The 19,975-nt window shown below is 44.9% G+C and overlaps 1 protein-coding gene across 14 annotated transcripts; it reads left to right on the plus strand.

The window, feature by feature from the left end:
• Positions 1–1,148: 1,148 nt before the first annotated feature.
• ZNF384 (zinc finger protein 384) lies at positions 1,149–19,836 on the plus strand. 14 transcript variants are annotated; one of them, XM_016162864.2, is made up of 13 exons: positions 1,149–1,294; positions 1,464–1,548; positions 2,418–2,477; positions 7,992–8,062; positions 8,618–8,855; positions 9,091–9,138; positions 9,339–9,672; positions 10,504–10,596; positions 14,201–14,425; positions 15,124–15,306; positions 16,858–16,936; positions 17,698–17,856; positions 18,448–19,836. In XM_016162864.2, the coding sequence occupies exons 4-13, from the start codon at positions 7,997–7,999 to the stop codon at positions 18,859–18,861; spliced, it is 1,839 nt and encodes a 612-aa protein (XP_016018350.1). In that variant the 5' UTR covers positions 1,149–1,294; positions 1,464–1,548; positions 2,418–2,477; positions 7,992–7,996; the 3' UTR covers positions 18,862–19,836. The 14 variants fall into 14 exon arrangements, with proteins under 14 accessions (XP_016018350.1, XP_036093065.1, XP_036093070.1 ...); XM_036237171.1 differs by lacking the exons at positions 1,149–1,294; positions 1,464–1,548 and adding an exon at positions 1,741–1,942; XM_036237172.1 differs by lacking the exons at positions 1,149–1,294; positions 9,091–9,138 and having other exon boundaries at positions 1,323–1,548.
• Positions 19,837–19,975: the final 139 nt, after the last annotated feature.

The raw sequence follows: 19,975 nt of genomic DNA on the forward strand, positions 1-19,975 counted from the left end.
GCTCAAAATTTCAGAATGCTATGCAGAATTGAATATAATTTAAAACTTATGAATTATTTATGTCTGGAATTTTCCATTTAATATTTACAGGCCATGTTTGATCAGGGGTAACACAAACCACAGAAAGTGATAAGGGGGTATTACTGTATAGTTATTTAGCATCTACTATGTGCTCAGCAAAGCAGTGGGAATGATACTATGTATGAGATAGCTTCTTCCCCGAGAAGCTGACAATCTCATTGAGGAGTCAAATATATGAAATAGTTAAAACAGCAAGAAAAGGAACAACAAAATGCTGTGGGAATTCCAAGAAAAGGGCCATTAAGGGTTAGAGCAATCAGGGAAGGCTTCCTGAAAGAGTTCATCTTGTGTTCATTTATGCAACAAACATCTACCAACCACTTACTATAAGTCCGGGCTCCGAGGATACAGCAGCAAACAATTCAAAGTCCTTGCCCTCATGGAGCCAATATTCTAGCGGGAAGAGGCGGACAGCAAACAATATGTCAGGTAGGGGAATGCCATATTTAAATGTGAAGCAGGATGAGACAGTGATAGCTGTAAAAACAGCAACCAAAGCAAAAAGAGTAAGAGGTGTGGGCAGGAACGGATCGGATTTTGATGGCTAGAAGTTAATAGTTACTCTTCGGGCTTAAGCAGGGATCTCAGAGCACTTCTGACACATCCAGTACTTTCCCGCACATTCAAAGCAATTGGGACATTCTTAAGAGTACAGAAGTACTCTTAAAAAAAACGGTAACTGCCTATTTCCCCTGAGGGAAGGGAAATGGGACCGTAGACTTTAAGAATCCATACCTCCGCTCATACCTTGATACATAATTCATGAACCTGTCGCGTTGCCACCCTCCCACTTCCCCAGAAGTCCCTTCCGGAAGCCCGCGGCCGCACTTCCGAAGGTTCAGCTTTTGCCCTTAGCAGAACCCGCCTTCACTTCCGTTGTGGCGTCACATCCACGATGTGTTCTACCTCGTCCCTGGGCAGAAGCCACTTCCGCCCCTCCTTGGCGTAACTTCTGCCCTGACTATCCTGGAGCCCTAGCGGCGCCGGATGCGCTCTACCGCTCCCGGAAGTGACTCGACCTTTGCATTCCCCCCTCTTCCCCATTGCCGCTCCCCCTACATTACTATTTCCCTCCCTCCCCCCCTTTTCGTTTCCGGCGCTCCCGCCTTCTCTCCGCGGCGGCTGAACTCAGAGCTAGTGGGGGGAGGGAGGGAGGGAGGGGGCGTGGAGGAATTGGGGTTCTCGGGAGCACGAGCGGCAGCACCACTTCCGGGTGAGTGTTAGGGGAGGGCGGGCAGGAGGGGGCCACCCACTGCCTGGCGCCCCCGCCCCGCGGGTGTCTCGCGCGCACTCCGTGCGTATGAGTGTGTGGGTCTGTCTCGCGCCTAAAGTGCGTGCCCGCGCGGTCCACCGCGCGCTCCTCCTCCCTTCGCCCCGTCCAGGTCCTCCCACCCTACTCGGCTCCCTCCTCTCTCAGCCAACGCCGCCCCTCCCGCGCTCTGGCGCCGCCGCAGCCGTCGCCGCCGGGTGAGTCTCGCAACGCTGCAGCCGGCGCTCTCTAATGTCTCCGCTCCACCCCCTCCCCTTTTCCCGGGGGGGCGAGAAAGGGGGGGGTCCTCGATGTGACTGTATGTGTGTCCGTCCCGGAACCGGAAGTGGTTGTGGAGGAGCGGGCGATGGGGAGGAATGGGGGGGCTTAGGGGGCGGGTGTCTATCTGGTGGGTGGCAGAGTTCAGCTCCCTGGAGAAGGAGGAGGGACGTCCCAAAGGGTCTTTGAGGAAGGGGTGGGGGGTGTCGACATCAGGAGAAGGCTCCCAGGAGCTGTCTCAGGGGAGCGAGGGTTTTTTGGGGACAGCTGGGGTCTCTAATAGATAGATCACTGTGCAGGCTGAGGGAGGCACTTCTTGGCGTAAGGCCTTGGGTAGGCAGGGGCGAAGTCCTCACAAGTGTGTGTGGGGGGAAACAGAGGAAGTGGCTGGGTCTGAACTGGCACTGTGCCTGACACAAGGGCTTCTGCATCCCCCCAGTACTGAGCTTTGCCTTTTAAGCCAATCATCAGGGCGCAGGGACCCTTCTTACAACTCTTGTGTTCTCTGACCCCTAATTACCTGTAGCCCTGGGGAACAAAACACCAGTGTCTGAGCCCAGGAGTGAGACCCAAACACTGGTGGTACAATTCATCTTAATTCCTAGGAATTGGCTTTATTTCCCTTGTATCCATATAGGGGGTGGCACTGCACTCCTATTATTATATCCTTTCACCTTTGGATTGTTGGTTGGGGGTCTGCCTGCGTCTCCCACTGACTACTGACAGTAAAAGAATTCCTGAGGTCCTCCACAGTTCTCTGGTGGCTGCACCCTCACTGGCCCCTGTAACCAAGATAATTTGTTTACAGAAAGTTCAGGAGCCCTGGAAAGGAGAAAGAATAAAACAACAGGAGGAAGAGAGAGAGAGGGTAAGACAATTTTGGGTTAATGTTTTTTTTTGGTCTGGGTGGAGAAGGGGTCATAATAAAATGGACTTTTGGTGGGGACATTATGACAGAAATTTTCAAGTAATAGCAATTATAATACTGATGTTTGCTGTGGGAGAAAAGTCAGCCTTTTCTTAGTGTCTCTTGAGGGTACCCAGAAAGTTGTATGTAAAAAGTTGACTGTACCCCATCACTTTCCATTCCCGCCAATACTCACCAGGAATGAATTGTGAAATGCTTGAGTGAAATCACCTAAGTAGCGTTGCATTGTGTCCAGAGGAGAAATTTATTCTAATTTGGGGACAAATGGGCCCTAGTTGCCAGTATAGGCCCTATGGCACAGCTTATAGAATTGCTTTTCTGTATTTGGAACAAGTAGAATTTAGTCTGGGGACTGTATTATAAATATTACAGTGAAATGTTTGAAGTGTATCTGATGAGTGATTAGAATCTCAGCGTTATTTGAATTTGATGTGACAGGGTAAAGTTTTCAGGAAAAAAAAAACTGGTTTTTAGGTAGTTCGAAGTAAAGTTAACAAAACTGTATGGAGTGGACTACAGAAGTATGTCTGGAAGAATTCAAAATATGATGCTCAATGACGATAGAGTTTTAGATAGCCTGAAAAAGACAGTGTATGATCCAAAATGGTCTGAGTTCAGAGCTTATAAACCTAGACGTGTTGGGTGTCCTAACACCCAATTCCGGGCTGATTTAAAAAATGTATTGCCCATAGGTTTCTGAACCAAGTTGATGATTAAATATTAGGTGCATATCTTTCTTCCAGCCCCCCTCCCTTTTTTTCTCTGCTTCACATTGCCTGGACCCATCATTTATAGTGGAATGGGCAGGGCAAGAGAAACTAGTTGTCTTCTTACCACAGAGTACAAGGTATGATGGTCCAGTGGTGCCCAGGGTAGAAGGTGCTGGCCCACATTGCCAGCTGTGTAGTGTTAGCGGTCCTGTTGGTCTGTTTGGGCATGGTCTTTCCCTATAGAATTGGGATAAACCTGCTCTGAGAAATTTTTGTACTTGAGAGTTTGCAGATAGTAGTAGAAAGGCCCCAAATTCTATTGGGATGGCCCTACTTGAATGCCCTTCTTGGAACTCAGGACCTGAGAAAAAGATTTTGTTTCCCTATTGAGAAAAAAAAACTGGTTTTCTGTGTTTCTTCACTTCAAGTCCTTAACTAATACTGCAGTCTTTCTGCAGTTGTGCATTTTGGAACAGTTTTCCTCAACAGAGTATCCGAGATCCATGCGTCAAGCTTTTTCCATAGTTGAATTTGAGTTGATTGTTCTGTTCTTTGCATCTCTATTTCTTGTAAGTGCTTCTAGTTGGTGATTACTAAGCTGGAAGCTATAGAACTGATACTTTGGGGGTAGTTCCTTTGTAATTTTGTGGTTTTTATGTAATTTTCACTAATTGTCACTAATAATCCTCATCACATGGAAGTATTTCTGTTCTTTTCAGGAGCACTTTGAGCATTTTATTCTTTTTCTTTTTTGTGTTGCCTTCGTCCCATCACCATATGCCTTATAAATTTGTTTCAAGAGGTTTATTCTTCTCCATCCTTTACCCAAACATAAAGTTTAGTAGTTAGTCAGTTATCTGCTGATATAGGACCTAGAATGAGATTCCAGAAGTAATGATTACTAGGTCCATTACCTAGCCACTGAACTTGGTTGGTGCAAGTATTTTGAGAGTTTGTAAAGGATCGTTGTGTTAAGAAAGTGTCACCTTCCCGAGAAAAGAAAATCATGGTTTATTTGAAAAACAATTTAAAAATATAGTAATTACTGGGAAAGAGGTGGTGGTCTTCCCCATGTCTGCCAAAACCATATGCTAGAGGCAGTGACCTCTTTATTCCTGGATGGCTGATAGCACTGTGAAAGGATGAGCAAGTGGGCAAAGCTCTGGTGTAAAAGTTCAAGTTCTGCTGTGTGTTTCATGGATATTATTTAATGTTGTCTTTTTTTCTTCACTTTCTTAGGGCTTCCAAGATTTCTTTTGAGTTTGCAAAAGAAATATGTATAGCTCTTTGAACCTCTTTAAAAAAACCTCATGGCCAACTTAATTATAGCAGAACAGTCAAGGCACTGTTCAGTAGTAAAGTTGAAATTAGAACCTAAACTTTGAACCCGCTAATATTTTTCTTTCCACTTATTGTGTTTTTCCTTATTTTCTTGTTCTTTAGGCTATAATAGAACCCTTTCGCTTCATTCCCAGTCTAGGGTAAACCAGTTCTTTTTTTTCCTTTTTAATACATTGGCATAGTCATCAAAATTTGCACTGTGTAGAGATGAGGTTTCCCTGTAATATCAGTGGGCTTCTTTGGCTTTAGGAATGTTAATACGTGTCTGCTTGGATGTCGGGATGGTTTGGTGAGAGTTCCTCATTGAATAAGAGTTAAGAGTATAAGTAGTAAAATAGACAGTAAACAGATATTCAAGTAATCTATTACACAACTCCAAGGGGTTCCATTTGCATGTATTCTGGCAAGACTCTTACCTTCTTTGCTCTCCATTTGATCTCATTTTAGGGATACAGAGATTTACATCAGGCTTATCAGAATAGTGGTATAGCGTTTCTCAGGTGTCATTTTGCAGACAAATATTGCTCTAGTTCACCAAGCAGTACTTTGCATGTACCCCAATTTGAGGTTGACATTTACTAGAAGCTCACAAAGCACATTTATCATTTGATCCTAGGACCAGCTATGATTCTGATCTTCAGTTTTGTTCTCTTTAAGAACCAAAGTAGAGTGATAGATAGATTAGGTATCTGTAGAAGTGGCCTTTTACCCGCTCTGGACAGTCTGGCCTTTTTACTCAGATTCCATCATTCTAAGATCAGTTATCTTGTGGCCAGAAGAGGTTTCACAGGATGTGGACAGAGAATATCATCTTTAACTGCATTTTGCTGTCATCAGAACTTCATTTTTGAAAACATTAGTGGGAGCTACCTGAAAAATATAGAGTCTGTTCCTGGAAATATTCTACATTTTAATTCATGAATCAAGACACAATGTCAGAAAGTGTGTGCTTCAGTTACATGGTTTTGATCTCTTGTAGAATCCCTTTCCCTAACTTGCTCTGCTGTTTACTGTTTGCCTCCAATTTCCTCATTTGAAAAATGGCAATTACAGTACCTTCATAGAATTGTTGTGGGTATTAAATGACATGATAGGTGTAAAGTGCTTGGAACAGCACCTTGAACACTATAAGCACTTAATAGACATTAATGGTGGTGGTGTTATTGTCTACTACATCACTTTGTATGCCCCTTTTATAGGAACCTACAGGTAATATTTCCCTCAGACACTTCTTCACCTGAACCACTTGTGGGATGACATGGATAGATACAATCTTTTTTTGTGAGGGAGGGGCCCTGTCACAGGAATCCTATCTGAGGACATTCTTATTTTCAGGCTCTCAGTTCCTCCTAAATTTTCACATCCGTAATGTGTTTACTTCCTTGACTCTTTAGGAGGAAATTATGTATTAGATCCTCCTTTCTTTTACTCTCCAGCCTGATGCTCTACTTCATTTCTGCCATATATCACCACTCTTTTCTGTTTCATTTCTCTCAGCTAGAAGGTTAGACAAATGGGTCATGGGTCAGGGTTTGAACACCCTGGCAATGTTTTCAAAATCAGTATGTGTGGAGTCCACTGTCATTCAGTTCATTAAATATGGAGTTGCTGTGTCTGAGACTAGAGAGATTTAAGATGTGATCCCTGCCTCCTGAAAATCTTGGCAAGATTGAATTCTTTTAAACTGTGATCTGATTGTTTCTTGATTTCTTTTGCCTGAGAAAGACCTTAGGCCCCTTTATAAAACTAGTACTGGAAGGAAAAGGTTAGCACCTGTTTCAGGGACTGTCTGGTTTTACTGTATTTTGTGATTTGGAGAGCAGGATTTCCCTGTGGTCGATCCTCAGTCATTTAATTTTGAGCCTCATTTGTGTGAAGTTGTTGTGGTCACAGATTTGGTGCATTCCTCTCCTCTCCTTTGCTACTTGTTAGGAAAAAGTAGGCTGACATTCAGTTCTGTTTCCCTTTACAGGGTTTATGAAAATTGAGGGTACTGTTTAATAGAGCAAAAAAATGTGATGAGACTTTTGGAGAAGGATAAGGAATAGGGTTATGTTCAGAGGGATAGCCCTTCTGCTTAAACTTCTTTGTTGAAGATCTTTCCTAGTTCCCTTAGTCTCTATTTGAAACTCAGTTTCCGTTCCTAGTCTACCATCTACCTCTTAGTATCTCTGGTATCTGCCACCAGCATGTTCTCAGTGGGACCTGTGGCTGTAAGTCACAGGTCCTTCTTCCCTACTTGAGTCTTGGTTGCACTTAGCTCATAGTAGCAGAATGGGGGTAATGTTTAGTTCTTGCTGCCCCACCAGTCTCATACTCCCTCTTTGCCTGCTTTCTGCTGCGCCGGATCTTCCCTGGTCCAGGATTTTGGGAAGCTACTCTTGACCAACATGCAGCCAATTAAGTCTTTTTAGAAAAAGAGATCAAAGTGTGAAAATGAGTGAGTGGTGGGGTGCCTGGATTCTGTACCCATCTATGACTTGCAATGTGATTCTGAGGGATTTGCTTTTCTTGCTTTTTTTTCACTCCCACAGTTTTCAGCTTAATTATCATCTACATACAGAGAAGAACTTGAACTCTTAGAAGCCTAGTGTTGAAAAAACTTCAAAGCAGGAGTCTAGTAATGTGTGTATGTGTGGTCCACTGTTCCCCCTATTCTGAGTCCCTTTACGTGAAAATCTGGGATGCTGCTACTACTGCTGGTGCTAGAACCCTTTTTTAAACTGATAACTCCTAGGTTCTCACTACTCAGCCCAGAGTGTGTGGTACCCAGTACAGCACCATGGATGTTCTTAGACTTTGGTGGGATCAGTGGGGTGTGGTCCCCAGATATCATCTGGTACTCAAAAAATACCTCAATTTTGATTCCTGCTAATTTCATTGTCTAATTCCCTCGGGTTTTTTTGTGTTCTGGCTTAGGTAGAACTATAGTGGTCTCAGTTAGAACTCTTAATTTTTTTATTTCAAAGAAGGTGGATTTGAGGAATAAAGAAAAAGAGGAACAGTGACAGGTACCCTGCTGTTGGAAGCCAGTCAGTAGTTTGTTTCGTTGGACTTTGGACACATCACTTCCTCTCTCATGACTTCAATTTCTCTTTTTGTCCACAAAGGAAAGTAATACTCATTCTGTTTCTTTGGTGTATGAGAAACATTCTGTTGGATAAATGAGACGTGTATGAGTTCTTTAACCAGTATCTTAATTAGGATAGCTTCTGCCGAATGGCAGGATAATGCTGAGTGGTTCTGACCAATGGGCTAATACACTAGACCCTAAGGTCTTGACTCCTAATTCCCAGCCATGTGGTTAGGGGCCAAAGAAGAGACCAAGAACTCAACTCCCCTTCTCCATTGCTGAGCTTCTTCAGATATATTCCTGAGTATGATGTGGTCTTTCTTTCTTCAGGTAGAATGGAAGAATCTCACTTCAATTCTAACCCGTACTTCTGGCCTTCTATCCCCACAGTCTCAGGACAGGTAGGTGTGATTTGCTTTTTTGCTTCTCCCCCATCATGTGCTTTTTCAACTCTTGAGTAGTAAGTTCTGGTGTGTTGAGGCTGAAGCAAGATAAACCATATGCGTTTTCACTAGGTCCCCATCACTGACAATTATATGGTGTTTCTATCTTGGCTTCTCTGGAAGCACAAAGATATTAACTGTTTGTTCCTTGATCTCAAAGAAGGAAGACAGACAGTGCAAAGTGCTTAATGAGCAGACAAAGTCAGGCTCTTCCCAAAGAAGCCACTCCCCTCCCCCTTCCTTTTCTTGTATTTATCGATTAAATTATAGTTGACATACAATATTATATTAGTTTCAAGTGTACTTGGTAGTGATTAGACAGTTATATGCCTTACAAAGTGGTCATTCTGATGAGTCACATACCCATCCGGCATCATATATAGTTATTAGGATATTATTGACTGTAACTGGCAGTTTGTACTTCTTAGTCCTCTTCACCTTTTTTGCCCATCTCTCCACCCCCTCCTGTCTGGTGACCATCAGTTTGTTCTCTGCCCCTTCCCTTTCTTTTAGATTGACAACCCAATGTTCATCAATAAGATGAAGGATCAGCTATTGCCAGAGAAGGGCTGTGGGCTGCCTCCACCCCACTACCCCACCTTGCTGACAGTGCCTGCCTCAGTGTCCCTGCCCTCGGGCATCAATATGGACACAGAGTCCAAGTCAGACCAGCTGACCCCACATAGCCAGGCGTCCGTTACCCAGAATATCACGGTGGTCCCTGTGCCGTCTACAGGACTGATGACTGCTGGTGAGCAACTCTGCTCTTCTCCAATCTGAGGTGTTGATCTTTCATGATCAGTACCCCAGGCTGGAGGGCTCCAAGAACATGGGGAGTGGGAAATGTGTTTGATTACTCAATCAGATTTTTATTAAGTGCCTACTGTGTGCCTAGCAATGCGCTAGGCATTGTGGGGGATACAAAGAAGTAGAAGATGCGGTCCCTGCCTTTGAGGAGGTGACATTCTTTCCTTCTCTGAATCAAGGAGTCTCCTGTTCTCAGAGGTGGAGAAGAGAAGGGAGTCAATCAAGGGGTAAATCTTACTGTTACCGGGGTTGGGGTGGGCGACAGGGGTTAGGAGACCATTTTTCTACAGGGTTTGGGGTTTCCTATATACTCTGGGCTGGGGGGTGGTGGTGAGGGGTTAATTAGACAATGATCTGGGGGAAATTAAATAGGATTAGAATCAGCAGTGGACAACATGACACCATCTCCTTTTTCTCCTAATCCTAGGTCCTGGTTTGGTAATCACGTCCCCCTCAGGCTCCCTTGTGACCACAGCCTCATCAGCTCAGACCTTCCCCATTTCGGCTCCCATGATTGTCTCAGCTCTTCCCCCTGGCTCACAAGCCCTGCAGGTGGTCCCTGACCTCTCCAAGAAGGTATCATCAGCCCTAACGGAGGAAGGAGGTGGAGGTGGTGGTGGAGGTGGCAGTGTGGCTCCTAAGCCCCCCCGGGGCCGAAAGAAGAAGCGGATGCTAGAATCAGGGCTGCCTGAGATGAATGACCCTTATGTCCTCTCTCCTGAGGATGATGATGACCATCAGAAAGACGGCAAAACCTATAGGTATGAGTCAGAGCTGGGGCAGGATGGGCTGAGGATCCTTGTCTCAACTTCCCTATCCCCTCTGTGTCCTGCCCCTGATCAGGCTGTATGCCTTGCCAGCTTTCCACCTCAGATCCATGTGCATGTCAGGTGTTCTGGTGCGAGGCAGGAAGGTTGAGCTTATAGCCCTTCTCTGGTGCCTCTTCCCCCAGGATGCAGACCCATTTCACCCCTTCCTTTTTGGGGTCATCAGCACTGACATAATAAGAGTTTCTCGTAATGAGGCTTTAGACTGGGTTTGAGACTCTGTCTCCAGCTACTTTTTGCTTTCTATGTTTTCCATTTCTGTTTTTCCAAGAAATCTTTCTGGTAAGCCCCTCACCAGTGTTTCATCCACTGGTTCTTGGGCTGTATTTGAACGTTGAGCTTGCCTGACCCTGCATGGTTGGGAAGATGGGAGGGGTGTATATAAAAAGGTGGGAGGAATAGGATACTTCCCTCCCCCGTTGGAATATATGCTTTTAAAATGACTGTTTGCTCACTTTCTAATTCATAGAAGTCTTTTTGATTCTTCACTGCTTTAAGTGTCCATTGTCAAAAAGCATTATGTTTGCATGTGGTACTGTATAAAACTAATTACATAGTAAACTTCCCTGCCCTTTGAAAGTTGGAAATCTTTTAATCCCCTTGAGAGTTATCAAGGGCCCTTGTGGGTTTGGGGAGTTTGGTCCCTGTATACAGAGTGGGATAACCACTGTCACAGCTTTGATGCAGACAGGGGCAGGTGTGCATGGCTGGGAGACTGGGTCTGTCCTTAGTGTACCGAGATGGGCAATGTTGTTCCCATTTTAGGAGCGAAGGGAACTGCGGCACAGGAAATGGACAGAGCCTTGGGCTCATGGATTCAGTTCCCGGCTCCACCACGAACTTGCTGTGTGACCCTGGGCAAGTCCTTTCCCCCCTCTCTGGGCCTCAGTTTCCTCATCTGTAAAATGGGGAGAATTCTGTTTCTTCCTCCCATTTGTTGGGAGTATATATCAGATAAGATTGGAAATGTTGGGAACGCCAAAAGAGATAAAGAATAGTCATCATTTAGCATTTATTATTATTTGTGTTGTACACTTCTGCTGTTGAGAGTAGCTATGACTGTAGAGCATTTAAATCCCTCTTTGTAAGTGAAAACGAGGGGAGTGTTGCTATGCAGAAAGTATTAGCACTGCAGAATTCCAGTCTCTAATCCGAAAGTTCATTGCAGCTTTATTATTACAGGTGTACCCCACTTTATACAATAAAAGTGTTCCTGGAAAATGTTTACATCATATCATATTATAAAGGTACCTCACAAGTTTGATTCATTAAAGGCATTTTTTAATATATCATTTCATAAAATGAAAATCCTTAAATATATTTTGTAGAAATCTGGATTGTATGTATTTGCTTAAAGCAAAGTCATTGTGACATGGAGAAACACTCATATAAAATGTGCTGTGGCAGGAGTCGTGGGAGGGTTCCCCGACACCCTGTGGAGCCCTTCACACGGGTCAGTGTCCTGACTCTGCCGAGCATTTTTGGTTGGTTGGTTTTTTGGATCCACATTAAGGCTATTTCTGGACTTCCCAAACTGTGTATATGGATAGAAATGTGAATATACAATTGGAAGGATACCCCGATGAGACTTTTTGACACCCTCAGCATTTTTGGAATTCTTGACAGTCCCCATGCCAGGTGACTAAAGAGGACTCTGAAATTTAAGGGTGACTAATTATATTCTAGGTGAATGGAATTTCTTCAGAAACTCAGAACTCCGAAGTTCCAAAGGAATCTTTTTAGTCACAAAGAATCTCTCTTTCGATGCATGTGTAGGTCAGCCAAATCCATTCCTGTGGCCAGTGGCTTTTGATGGTGTATTGGGGGAATTGGGTTCTGTTACTCTGGGCAAATCAACTTATTTCTAGGTCTTTGTTTACATCTGTAAAATGGGAAGATCAATTATGGCCCTCGTTTATCTTGTGGAAATGCTTTGAGGGAAAATCAGAGTATTTGAAATTCTTTATGAATATCTAAGGAAAAGAAGGGATCATTCAAAGTGGTCACTGTAAGCAAGGCCATTGGATTGCACGCCTCTAAAGGGGCACCGTTCTCATGTTGAATGTGAATGGTGTCCCTTAGAGTTGTGCACCCAGTGATACGGGGTGCTGGCTTTTCTGCCCCCCCACTAACTGCACACTGCCACAACCCTCCTACATCAGATTTCTTTCTGACCACTCAACACATTGCATTAAAGGACTTGTATCTTTGTGTTTGGCTTCATAGGATTTCAGAGTTGGAAATATTTGAATGGTCACCTAAGCCAGTCCCTTCTAAATGTTCCTGGCAGATAGTTGTCCAGCCTCTCCTTGAATGCCTCTGGTGTGAGGAATCTTAAATTAGGCTAGAATCATGGCTTTGTCATAAATAACTGTTTACCCTTTGATAAATTACTTAACTTTTCTGAGCCTTAGTGTTCCTTTCTGTAAAACTGGGATAATATTTGCCAGGTTATTGTGAGAGGTGGAAACAATGTGTTTAAAATGCCCAGCCCCCTGCCTAGCAGTATTGGGCACAACAGATGGCAACTATTGTTATCATCATTATACCTAATACCTTTTGCGACTGCTCACTTCCTTGCCAGTCCATTATCAATGAATTTAAGTTTTGCAGATTCTTATCTAGTTGAAAACTAATGAGTGTTATTTTCTTTTATACTTAATTTCGTATTGGGGGTACAGTTTTATATTCAACACACACACACTAAATGAGATTTCATTTGGGTTAAAGTGAATGTGTTGTTTTACCTATCTGAAAAATTTTAGCAACCAAGGGAAATTATTTTGTAACTTTAGTACACTTTCCCTCCAAGTGACAGTATGTCAAGTTTCTAACCTCAGTCAGTGAAACATATAGTAGCATGAGCTCATCCATCAGCACTGCTGCTATTAACATTAATGCAGTTTTATTATTAGAAGACACTTGCTTTATCTTTTACTGTCCTGGGTGTTGGCTGGCCCTTCTGGGGGCGTATATTTATCTCTCCATTTTACAGACCAGAGAATTGAGGTCTAGATGAGCAAGCCTGTTACTGAACTTTAAGTAGAGCCCAGGTGTCCAAACTTCTGTTGGCTATGTCCTCTGGACTGCACTACCTATAAATAAAACCTCCCCACCTCTCATACAATGGTTGGACATCCCAGACAATGGTCGGGGATTGGTAAACTGATAATTATGTTATAGAAATTGGCCTTACTGATTGGAATTTTAATAGAAACAGTTCTATATGGACCATCTTCCCAGTTAACAGTGGTATCTTTTTCTCTTAAGAGTTCTTTGTAGTCTTTATCTCAGTTATTCTTTAGAAATTCTCCTGGAATCATAAAAAAGCAGAAATTATACTCTGTGCCATCCCAGACCCTCTTCCAAGGATAAGTTGGGAGGACCCAAAGAAGAGGGACTTGCCCTGGTTACCTGGCTTCCAGGCTGTTGCCCTTTCTATCAGCCCACATTGTGCCCTGGTAACTTGTTTAGGAGTGCTACGGTTCTAACTCATGGATAGCTTTTACCCAGTAAAGTCCAAATAATTGTGGCTTGACCTGCTCAAAGGCCTCCTTATTTGATATTCTTGGGTAGTGCTAGAGCAGTAAGGATTACCAACTCAGGTGATGAGTGAAAGTGTATGCACATGCCATTGATGTCACTTTCCAAAGTGCTGACACTGGCTCCATGTGTGAGGAAAGAGGAAAGGTTTAGCATGGAAGCTCAGAGCTTCCCAAACTTCTCCTAAATCTCTGAAGGATAGAACCCACTTCCAACAGTTACCTTGGCTCATTGCAAAAGTGGTTCTCACTTGATTACCAAGGCACTGGGACTTAGGGGCAGCTGGTAGAAAATCAGACACAGGGTGGAAGCCAGACGTACATGGTTTGGAAAAGCCCCTACAAATACTGTAATTCCAATAATTCCTCACACCCCATTTATTTAGGAATCCCTGGCAAAAAGGAAGTAGGAGAAAATCTGAAAGAAGGCAGTTGTCTGAGGCAACAGGAGAAGTCCTGGGTAATCTAGCCAGTTTGTCCTCATTATCATCTTGAGAGCTTGAGGAATAACTGAGGGATGTACTTTATACATGGGAAATTGGGGAAAGGAGGTCTTTAAAAGTTTGAAATTAAGATATAGGCAGAAGAAAAACAAGTTAAATGATAATCCTGGCCCAGTGAAATTCACATCAGCCCAGAGCCCATAATAAGATTTTCCTGTTTTACATGGTTGAATTCTTGTTTTTGTACACATTTAGGGAGTTCAGTCATTCAGCAAACATGTGTCGAGTATTTATATTGTGCTGGGCTGTGTTAGAAGCTTTGGCTATAAAGATAAAATAGAGCTTCTCTCACTGGCCTTAAGTGTTGTTGGAGTAGGAGAGTGATCAGAGAGGTTGGCTTCTTTGGAAGTGGAGGGGAGGGTTTAGCAGTGCCCTCTTAGTAGGAAGGGTTCTAACCACTGCCCTCACTTGGCCCAGGTGCCGGATGTGCTCACTGACATTCTACTCAAAGTCGGAGATGCAGATCCACTCCAAGTCACACACCGAGACCAAGCCCCACAAGTGCCCACATTGTTCCAAGACCTTCGCCAACAGCTCCTACCTGGCCCAGCACATCCGTATCCACTCAGGGGCCAAGCCCTACAGTTGTAACTTCTGTGAGAAATCCTTCCGCCAGCTCTCTCACCTTCAGCAGCACACCCGGTAAGGCTGCTCTTGGTTTTACCCCACTACCTGGCCGTGAACCCCTCACCCCAAAAACACGTCTCCGGAGCCTGCTCTTCTCTCCACGTTTTCTTTTTTCCTTTTCAACTTTGCCCTTCAGGAGCCTCAATTCTTCCATTACTGTCTGTGAAAAATAATCTCTATATCCTAGCACTTTGGGAGGGGAGGGCCTGGAAAATTGTGGTCTCCAATCCCAAAGTCTGGCACGATTTTTGTGGTTTCTCTCTGTCTGTGTTTGGAAATCTTCTGCAGAGCAGGCCCTGCTTTTACTATATGCTTCAGTTCAGAGCCAAGGTGTGCATTCAACTTCAGGTCCATGGGGAACAGGCGGTATTGGTCTTTGTTCAGATTACTGTTTGGAAGCAGGGTATCTGTGGTGAGTGTGTAACCTTAGAAACAAGCGGAGGGTTGACAAAACTGAAATCTTTAAGGTTACCAGGAACCAGGGGTTGCAGCTCTTCATCATCTCACTGCCATTCTAGCCACCGACTTAAGATCAGCAACAACCTAGATCTGGGTGTCCTCCTCATTAGCCTATCCAGGCCGGAGTATGTTTGGGAGGAGGGAGGAGGGGGTGCTCTCATCCGTCAAGCAACATCATTTCACCCAGCAGAGAGCTGAGCCCGTGGTGTCGAACTGCTTCCTCCTCCCCCCTTCCCTCCTCTCCTCTCCGGCAGGATCCACTCCAAGATGCACACGGAGACCATCAAGCCCCACAAGTGCCCGCACTGCTCCAAGACCTTCGCCAACACCTCCTACCTGGCCCAGCACCTCCGTATCCACTCGGGGGCCAAGCCCTACAACTGTTCCTACTGCCAGAAGGCCTTCCGCCAGCTCTCCCACCTCCAGCAGCACACACGGTAAGGGAGAGTGGCGGGCTACTGCCCCCGCCCCGCTGGCATGCCCTCCCCACCCCCGCCCCGGACACACACAACAACCCGCATGCGGGGGGCGGGGGAGAGACGTGGCTGGAGGAGAGACGTGGCTGGAGGAGAGACCTGGCTGGAGGAGAACATGACTGACATCTGGGAGAAAGAACAAGCAACAACTCTGGAGAAACAAGTGGACGTTCAGAGAGAGTCTGGGGCAAAAGCTACAATGGGGAGATGCAGTGACTGTGATATTCCCAGATGCATGGGAGGAAGAGACTCATCTGGAGCAGAGACAATTTTTTTCACCTCATTTCCTTCCCCGAAAACACCTGTACACACTTCTTGCAAGATCTTCTCCTTGATGCCAAAACAGGGGCATTGGATTGAAAAAGATGATGCCTCCAGCCCTTAGAGCACCACTTATGAACTGGAGATATAATCAGACTTTAGCTGGATATCATTGGCCTGGTGACACCTACAGCAACAAGCAAATCTCCGGGGGATAGCAGGGATAGAGAACAAAACCAAACTCATCCTAAATCTTCACAAAGAACTTGCAAACAAAATGAAAAGGCTCATACTTCCTAAGGATGCCCACTGTTTGTCCCGTGAATCTGGAGTGACTAGGAGGAAGTGAACCTGCCAACCAAAAGAATTAATGTCCTTCATTGGTATCTCAAGTTGAACTGGAGTTCAGACTCTTACTGGCCATAGATAGACCTTCTCACAGTGCTGCTTCTGGATGTGGTGATCCCCCTTAAAGTGCTCAGACATGCTTTGTGAAGAGGAAGAGTCGGGCTTTCCTCATAAGGAGACATGTCCTGTGCTGTTTTCAAGGTTTCATAACAGGTCCAGAAAAATGTCTGGTCACAAAGATGGTTCTGAAGTCCCTGATGAGGAGCAGGTGTCTGCACACTTTCAAGTCCTTGGCTCATCTCAGTGGAGGGCCCTATAGTATTTGGGAAAGAGGTCAAATTGGTGCTAAACTAGGCATTTTCTGCCATTAGGGGGCTGGACTGGGGAAAAAACCAAGGAGTTTCCATGGGTATTTGTATCGCTGCTACTTTCATAGTTACCATAACTCTGTTTTTCTTTGACACCCGACTTTCTCTGGAAGTGGTGTTCAAGGCTGAGGAGATAGTTTCTGGCTGTATGATGGAGGCCAAGGAAGAGGTGTCATGTGTTTCTTTTTCTTTATTGTTGTGTTTACCTTATGTTTCTGAGCATTCTTCAGGGACAGTTACTGTAGGAGCTGACGTGTATACCAAATTGTAGTCTGCCTGTCTCTTGGCTGTCAAGCCACCAGTCCTTCCTACCCCAGCAGAGAGGAGCCCAGCTTGAGCTGAGTGACACAGGCAATGAGCAAAAATCAGGTGATACAGCCTGATCTGTGTAAAAGGAGCCGAGGCCTCCTGGAGACCCATCTCACACTCCCACTCTTGTGGGAGGGCAGGAGTGACCTTGAGGAGGCTTGTCAAGTCAATCTCCAAGTGGCCTTGCTGACATCTCTCCCTTTTATTCTTTTCTTATCCCGTGCAGAATCCACACCGGTGATAGACCATACAAATGTGCACATCCTGGCTGTGAGAAAGCCTTCACACAGCTCTCCAATCTGCAGGTAAATGTTCCTCTGTCCACAGGAGGCCTTGACTCTTAAGACTTAGGGGTTGAAGTGTCATTTAACTAGTAGAGCAGTTCTCAAACTTTCCAGGACCCCTCACGATTATTTTGGGGAATTCAAAAAGCTTTTATTGATATGAGTAATTATCTACCTAGATAGCGTGAAACTGAAAAACTGAAAAAGATATTTAGTAATTTGTTTAAAAATAACAAACCAGTTGCATGTCAACACAAATAACATTTCCAAACACAAACCCCCAAAAATTTTAGTGAGAAGAATGGCCTTGTTTTCCATTTTTGCATGTTTTTTCAGTGTATGACTTACTAGAAGTTGACTAGATTCTCATGTCTGCTGTATTCAGTCTGTGGCAATACATCATGTAATCTTCATATAGTTATGAAAGAGTGAAAAGGAAGACACTGTCCTATTATTTTAACAATAGTTTTGACCTTGTAGGGCCCCTGAAAAAGTCTTGGTGTTCCCTAGCGTTCCCCATGCCTCATTTTAAGAACCACCGAACTAGTGGGACCAGGCATAACTATCATTCTAACTTTCAGGAACTTGGTATGTGCTGCATGAGGTATGCTTTTTCCCTTAGCCTATGGCTCCTGAAGTTTCATTTGAAGCAATTTCTATTGCCTGTAGATGGAAAGAGAACCCGAGAGGCCTGACACTCAACTCAGATCTTTCCATTAAGGTCAAGGAGGCAGGAGGGAAGAGGCCAGTGCACTCATCTTGATATCTCCCAATCTTCTTAGTCCCACAGACGGCAGCACAACAAAGATAAACCCTTCAAGTGCCACAACTGTCATCGGGCGTACACAGACGCAGCCTCACTAGAGGTGCACCTATCTACGCATACGGTGAAGCATGCCAAGGTGTACACCTGCACTATCTGTAGTCGGGCATATACGTCGGTGAGTGCACAGTGCCTTCTATTTCCTTCCCTGTAGACCTGTAGGACTACAATCCACTCGACCCATCTTTCTGGATGAAAATCTGTTGCAGTGAATCTGCTGCCTCCCTAGCTCCAACTTAGAATCAGAAAAGAGAACAGAAACTAAATAGATCCCCAGCTGAGGAATTTAGGGGATGCCTGATCCCTTAAGCCTATGGAGATTTCCAAGCAATGATTCTTCGTTTTATTTGAACATAAGGCAAAATAAAGCAACTTGAAAGTTTGGGAGGAAAAAGATCTCAGATGTTTTCCATTAGACTCCAGAAATTGATTTTAAAGTTGTTCTAGTCAAAGATCTTTGAGAAATGAAAAGTTTCCCTGTGCCAGTTGAATACCAATTGACTGCCAATGGTGACTCTAAAGGTCACCCTCTCCTTTCTACCCAATAATGAGCCCCGAAAGTGGCTCATGGGGAGAACTTGCCCCTGCCTCCAGAATACCTTTGTGTAAATATTGCTCTATTTAAACCAAAGTAAGAGTCCAGGATGCTGGTTACAAGTAACTTTTCTTTTTCTTTTTTCCCTCGATTCCTTTTTACTGTCTCCCTCAGGAAACGTACCTTATGAAACATATGCGCAAACACAACCCTCCTGATCTCCAGCAACAAGTACAGGCAGCAGCAGCTGCAGCGGCAGTGGCCCAGGCCCAGGCCCAGGCCCAGGCCCAGGCCCAGGCCCAAGCCCAAGCTCAAGCTCAAGCGCAAGCTCAGGCTCAAGCTCAGGCTCAAGCCCAAGCTCAGGCTTCCCAGGCATCGCAGCAGCAGCAGCAGCAACAGCCACAGCCACCACACTTCCAGTCCCCTGGGGCAGCCCCCCAGGGTACGGGTGGTGGGGACAGCAACCCCAATCCTCCACCCCAGTGTTCCTTTGACCTGACCCCTTATAAGACGGCGGAGCATCATAAGGACATCTGCCTCACAGTCACCACCAGCACCATCCAGGTGGAGCATCTGGCCAGCTCGTAGAGACCTGTGCTGCCACCCACTGGGAAGAGGGGATAGAAGTTCTAGTCCCTTCTTTCTCCAACTCCTCTTGGTGGGAAAAGTCCTCTTCTTCCTTGACAGGCCTTGGCTCCATCTCCTTGGGCCTCAGGCACCGCCTTCCTTCATAGGATACCATATTTTCAACTCCTCTTCAAAAGGAACATCAGCCCTCCTGACTGGCAAAGGATTACTGAGCTGGTAGTATAATCCAGCAGCCTCCCCTCCCAAGCATAGCTTTTTAAAATTGGGGGTTGGTGCTCAAGGGAGGGATTTGTTATGACCTCATAGAAACTTTTCCAATATGGGCACTTACTCTCTCCTTACCCTCATAATCCTCAAAGTTCAGGCTGACAGAAGACGAGAGGCTGGCACTCCCAGATGCCAGAGGGAAGGGAGCCCTAAATACAGCCAGCCTCCTGTTCTAATCTTGCCTGCAAAAGAACAGGTTTCTTGCGTGCCCCAATCCCTGGGAGCTGTTTTTTTCCCTCATGGTCTCACTTCAGTTCCTACCTAATGCTGGAGGGGGGAGATCTGTGTGGGGGTCAGACCCCCTTTATTTGTAAAGGGGTATGGGCTGAGATGTGGTCCCCAAGGGGCCAGCAATCCCCAAAATGGTTGAGGGTTGCTTAGAAGTGTGGGTTATGGTTTTCCTTGGAGCCTCTCTTCTCTGCCAACCATGGCCCTGTACTCTGTCTCCCCATCCCCAAATCTAAGGAGCTGTGGGAGCTTTGTTGTTCTTACGAAATCCCACAACAAGGGGAGTTGCAGAGAAGGGAGAGTTCGGGGCAAACACAAGGACTGGACTTAGCTCCCTAGGTGCCACGGTCAGTTACCGGACACGGATTTATATATAAATATATATATATAAATATATATATACCCACTCATCACGGCCATCTTTGTTGTAACCATTTCTGTGTTTATAAATGCATTATCTCTGAGAATTTTCATATTTGATGTTTTTCTTTTTGTCCTTTTTTTTCCCACCCTGTCTTCTGGCCAATGACATTTTATTTCTTTTCGTATTTTTTTTAAATCATGACAGATTTGAGAGAAAATGAAAAAAAAAATCAGGAATCCAGTTGTTATAAAGCAA

Source organism: Rousettus aegyptiacus, unplaced genomic scaffold, assembly GCF_014176215.1.
Source record: "Rousettus aegyptiacus isolate mRouAeg1 unplaced genomic scaffold, mRouAeg1.p scaffold_m13_p_2, whole genome shotgun sequence".
In the NCBI taxonomy this organism is placed as follows: domain Eukaryota; kingdom Metazoa; phylum Chordata; class Mammalia; order Chiroptera; family Pteropodidae; genus Rousettus; species Rousettus aegyptiacus.

What these genes read in the sequence shown, in the direction of transcription:
- ZNF384 (XM_016162864.2), top strand. Translation starts at nt 7,997, where the DNA reads ATGGAAGAATCTCACTTCAATTCTAACCCGTACTTCTGGCCTTCTATC. An exon ending in TCCCCACAGTCTCAGGACAG is followed by an intron (nt 8,063 to 8,617) that starts GTAGGTGTGATT and finishes CCTTTCTTTTAG; the next exon opens with ATTGACAACCCAATGTTCAT. An exon ending in GTAGTCGGGCATATACGTCG is followed by an intron (nt 17,857 to 18,447) that starts GTGAGTGCACAG and finishes TGTCTCCCTCAG; the next exon opens with GAAACGTACCTTATGAAACA.